Genomic DNA, 5,117 nt, shown 5'->3' on the forward strand with positions numbered 1-5,117 from the left:
CCCTCTACACTGTCATTCCAACGTCCGTTTCTCTATGGCATTAATAATTTATTGCCGAATCGACTTTTCTTTCTGACAGATTAGATTCGAAGCATTTGATTTTGTTTGGGCAGGGCGTTCCCACATTATTACTTAATGACCAGCCCAGCTGCCCGCGTCCCTTTCCCCGCTCAAGAACCATCTGGCCTGTGATTAGCACTACAATGCGCGCCCCCGACAGACACCGCGGCAGTGGGCTGCAAAAAACACACCACTACTATTGAATTTTCACTCGTCTCCAGCTTCTTCTGTCAAAATAGGCAAATACGTTTTTTTTTTAACCTAAAACAAATTGTAAGTAAACATTAAAGTGACATTATAGTCCGTAGGTAACGATCTAACACTGACCAGTGTTTAAAATCTGTTTTGGTTAATATTTCACTACTAGGACGCTAGCTATTATGAATAACGTTTATGAATAATAAAAGTAATAATAATAATAATGATAATAATAATTACAACAATAATATGTGCTTTGCCTTACAGCAATTACAATTTTGTCGTTATTGTTTTTGTCACTTAATACAGAAAGACAAGCTGTTTAAATTTCTCTATAATTGCATTTAGTTTATTAAACAAAATATATGATCTGAACAAACTCCGTCAACGCTCTATTTACAAATTCATTGTATCACTGTATTTACAAAGGGAAAGACACCAACACGGGAAAGACAAAAAGCCTACCAAACCTCCCCAGGAAAAGGGTGAATATCACAGGTGTGTTATGTACAGTAAGAGAACAAGTCCTTCCTCAGGCTCTTTAAGATGCACTCCCTTGATTTTTTTTCTTTTTTTGTTCTGATACACGGGCATGTTTTAGAGTCCTCTCATGAAGGTGAACAGTCTCTTCTCAGATATGTAGTCTGGATCAGGCGGAAGACAGAGCTGTCAGGACTCGTTGCGTCGCTTCTTGTTGATTCCTGGGGCTGTGGAGTAAAGAGGGCACTTTTTAATACACGCAGCTTTTGAATAAAACAATTCAACAAAAAAGTTGTTATCAAACCACGACAAAATAAAACTCATCTGCGCTAAAATAAAACTGTCAACGTCCTACTGTTATTGCACTTCTTATTCTCGTATTCACCCCAGCCCCTTCTGTTCTGCTTAATGCAATTTGGCTTTTGCACCAAAATTGGCCATTTGTCACAGAACCCATTTCCTCAAATAATGTGTCAAGATGGGTCTCAGAAGAGCCGTAGTGGGGCATGATAAAATCAGTCTTTCACTGCAGCGAGGAGCTACCGCTGGGCAGAGGTTTGAGGTAAACGGTGGCACTTGAAAGCTGGGAAGCATTTCCCCGCCGGACGGCTCTAGGGGCGGCTGTTCCCCGGGGTCTTTAGGGGCTGCCGGATAAGTAGTGACTCTCCCGGGAGAAGAAGGGGGAGTAGGGGGGCGCAGGCCTTTTGTCACCGGGAGAGCTGAAAGTCTTTTATTCAACCGCATATTTCCCCTCAGCTAATGTTGTCAGCCATGCGAAAACCACTGACATAATGTAGGAGGGCTGTTTTATATTTAGTAAAATATAAATAATAATTCAGCCCTGTTAATAAATATTTGTATATCTTAAAAATACATAATCAAACGACAATAGTCTATACAATTTAGGAAGTTATTTCCTAATATAAAAAACAACACCAGGATGATAATAATATAAATAATACATATAACTACATAATATTATATAATTATAAAACATAAGTAACTATAATAATAGTCCTGTAGGTTTCTTCTATAAAGGCCAGTGACAAAATTGTTGTAATAGCCTATTTCTGTTACCTTTCATGGATAGGTCGGAATGATGACTTCAAGGGCTGTGTTGGTGATTCAGTTCCTACATTTTCTCGATCTGAAATAAGAGGTGGCAGTAATGAGATAAATGCTTAAGTCTCCTGCACAATGACATAGCCTATGCTTAACGTGGTTGTTCAACGTTAAGGACGAGCAGAATAACAAAATAAAGGATTAATATTCTATGGGCCTAGAAAACAGCAACAATGACGTCTAAAAATGTTTTGTTCATAATTGTAATTAATAGTGTAGTAATAGTAATAGCAGTAGCATGAGTTGGTAGTTGTCCTTGTTGCTGCTACTGCATTGTAGTAATGGGGCCTTGAGATAGGTACCTGAGTGTTTGGGACTGAGGTCCTCTGGGCTACTTTCGCGGCTCAGCGATGCTACCGATGACAGGAGCACTGCAGACGGCTGTTGTGCGTGAAACTGGTGATTGTGGTGATTATGGTGATGTTGATTTACTCCCAGGAAAGACCTGACGTTGAGCAGGGAGTTCTGGCCCAGGAAAGCGCCATTTGTCCAATTGTGAAATTTCCCAATCTGACAAGTGTAAAGTCCGTGGCTCGATAGAAAGGCTGGGTGCTGGATCTGGGGCGCCGAGTGACCGGCAGGGCCAGAAGGTGACGTGGGTTTCTGAGAGCTGTCAGGGCTTGTGGCAGTCTCTGCCAGGGACCATATTTTAGGCTTATTGTTCACCGGAAGTGGAAAACTACCCGGTTCACCAGGAGACAGTACCCTTGTGTTGTTGTTGCTGTCAGATGAGTCCTTTCCGACAGAAAGAGTGCTTTTAGATTTCTCGAAAACCTCGTGAGCTTGTATTGCCAGGGCCCGCCTTTTCTCCAGGTTCTCCAAGTCCATGCGCTCGCGGGCCTCTGCCTTTTCCTCGTCATCCTCGTTGCTTTGATCTCCGTCGTTATCGTCGATCTTGTCAATATCTATGCTTTCCAGATCAATTTCCTCCTCATCCTCATGCTTCTCGGCGTCACCCTCATTGTCACTGCCAAAAATGTTTCCATCTTCATCCTCTTTACTCCTTGCCCCCCACGTCACCTTGTTCTCCTTCTTCAGCCTCCTCCTGGCGTTGGCGAACCAGGTGGACACCTGCGTGAGGGTCATCTTGGTAATGATGGCCAGCATGATCTTCTCGCCTTTGGTGGGGTATGGGTTCTTCCGGTGCTCGTTAAGCCAGGCTTTCAGTGTGCTGGTGCTCTCCCGGGTGGCGTTCTTGGGCCGGGCTGGGTCACCGTACTGAAATTGGCCGTATGGGTAGAAGGCCTGAGACGTGTGAGCAGCGAAGCTGGCAGGGTGGACGCCTGGACTGTCTTTTAGGTCGTACTGAGAGCCCTGGTGCAGAAAAGACACGATGTCAATGCTTTAGTTTGTAAAGTACAAGCAGCTTTTAAACGTCGCTAGATGACAAATCAAAGTTTACTGTAATAGGCCACAGAGCGCACTGAAGTAGTACGAACGCAAACCTGATTGCTGCTGGTTAGCATGGGACAATTGTGCGACAAACGCTCAATGCTCTCAAAGCAGACAGATATTACGCCCCATAGGCTACAAATAGAATTCATTATTCAGAGTTTTGAATAGATTCACTCTGGAGATACAAATAAATAAAACCCACAAACAAAACTCCACACAGGCCCAGGATAGAAAAACATAAAGGATTCAAACAATTCAAACGATATATTCTTACATATATTATGCTTAATAATTACATATTTGGCGTTAAGCTAAGTATAAATGTTTTGTGGGGATGAAAACCCCATCCAAATCCACTAAGAATAATTTCTACTTCAACCTAGGTAGTCTATTGCACATGCATGGTCTAAAATCAACAAAAGCTTAAATTATCTAACGGTTAATGCGGTTTAGAATATATCCTACTGAAGCAAAACCCCTCAACAACGATGCATCTGTTTACGGGAGTGGGCCTATTGGAGGCCAAATATAAATTTCTATACGATAGTAAACAATACTTCTTTCCTGTCACCTCTCTGTAACGATTATGACAACAAACTGAAATAGATGAAACTTTAACTTTTGGAATAGAAATGTAAACAAACGAAAAGCTGATAGGAATGCATAGCATATGTGTGCAGGCTGCTTAAGAGGCCTGGACAATTATTCTTGACAAAATGAATGATCAAAATGCAGAACATTTGACCAAAACGGGAGAAAGTATTAAACATTCGGTTTCCCCAAGTTTATTTTCGTTTTGATATTTTTTCCAAGGTGTACTTCCGTGCCCTACGTAAACTCACATCGAACATGTGACCTATTGCATCTGACAATAGCAGCCTACAATGTAGCCCTTCAGCTGCTTCTTGGTGAATGTAATTTGAAATGAGAAGCCCGCGTCAAAATCATACAAAACAAGCGGTACACGCAGTAATCTTCGTTTTAAAATGTATATTTCAAATACATTTAATGTAATCCAAAAGCCCAACTTTCTTTTTGTTTCCGATCTACGTTGACGGGTAACCCGTGTGCATAGAACAACGTAGTGCTCAAAACGATGGTTTTACAAAACGTTTAAACAATACAACTACAAAAATAAAATGCATAGTATCCTTACCATTTGCGAGAAGAGCGCCAGGTCCGCGCTAGTGTACGGCAGGAAAGCGCTGTAATGCTGGGCTGAGTACGGGTTGGCATACATGCCCAGCACAGAGCTGACCGCAGCTGCAGCCGCCGAAGGGCTGGACCCGATCTCAGCGCTACCTCCGCGGCTGGAGGGAGTCAAAACTCCCGGCCTGTCCCCGCCATACACCGCTTGGGAGGCACTTAAATACTGTGGGTAGCCCAGCTGGGGGAAAGACATCTCCTTGGCCACGCCGTGCCCAAAACGAACAAAATCAAGACTCCACAAAAAAAGGCGAAGGAAAAGAAGTCAAAAGTTAAAAAGTGCCTGAACACGGAAGGAGCGGAGCAACCGAGCTTTCTTTGCGCAGCTTTAAATCTCAGCTTCTCGTCTAGCAGCAAGTCCCTTGGATGTGATCAGATCAACTATTGAGCTCCAACTGATGTGTCTGCCCCTAGGTCCCGGGCTGATCTCTCAGATACAATGTGAAGTTGATGCTTTGATTGGCATTCCGCTTGAGCTGCAGGCTCCTCCTCGCGCGCCCATGTGCACCGAGCATTGGCTGCGCGCACTCTCTCGTGCTTCAGTATTGTATGTTAAATGTTTAGCATTAAAATCCATTCAGCGGAGTCTTTCTGCTCTGTGACAGCCTGTCTACACGATTTTACAGCTGCCCAACACCGGCAAAATAAACTCGATA

General features: G+C 43.2%; 1 protein-coding gene across 1 annotated transcript; it reads right to left on the reverse strand.

The window, feature by feature from the left end:
- Positions 1 to 785: 785 nt before the first annotated feature.
- Positions 786 to 4,852, reverse strand: irx1a (iroquois homeobox 1a). The gene is made up of 4 exons (XM_080857476.1): positions 4,412 to 4,852; positions 2,163 to 3,174; positions 1,816 to 1,885; positions 786 to 965 (listed from the first exon to the last, which is right to left on the reverse strand). Exons 1-4 carry the CDS (start codon positions 4,655 to 4,657, stop codon positions 908 to 910), a joined length of 1,386 nt encoding a protein of 461 aa, XP_080713602.1. The 5' UTR covers positions 4,658 to 4,852; the 3' UTR covers positions 786 to 907.
- Positions 4,853 to 5,117: the final 265 nt, after the last annotated feature.

Source organism: Sprattus sprattus, assembly GCF_963457725.1.
Source record: "Sprattus sprattus genome assembly, chromosome: 19".
NCBI classification, from domain to species: Eukaryota; Metazoa; Chordata; class Actinopteri; order Clupeiformes; family Clupeidae; genus Sprattus; species Sprattus sprattus.

Bases quoted from the DNA above. Each gene is read 5' to 3' on its own strand.
- irx1a (XM_080857476.1), bottom strand. From the start codon at position 4,657: ATGTCTTTCCCCCAGCTGGGCTACCCACAGTATTTAAGTGCCTCCCAA. The intron at 3,175-4,411 runs GTAAGGATACTA...TTTCTGCACCAG, and splicing joins TGGCGCTCTTCTCGCAAATG to GGCTCTCAGTACGACCTAAA. The intron at 966-1,815 runs GTAACAGAAATA...TTTACTCCACAG, and splicing joins TTCCGACCTATCCATGAAAG to CCCCAGGAATCAACAAGAAG.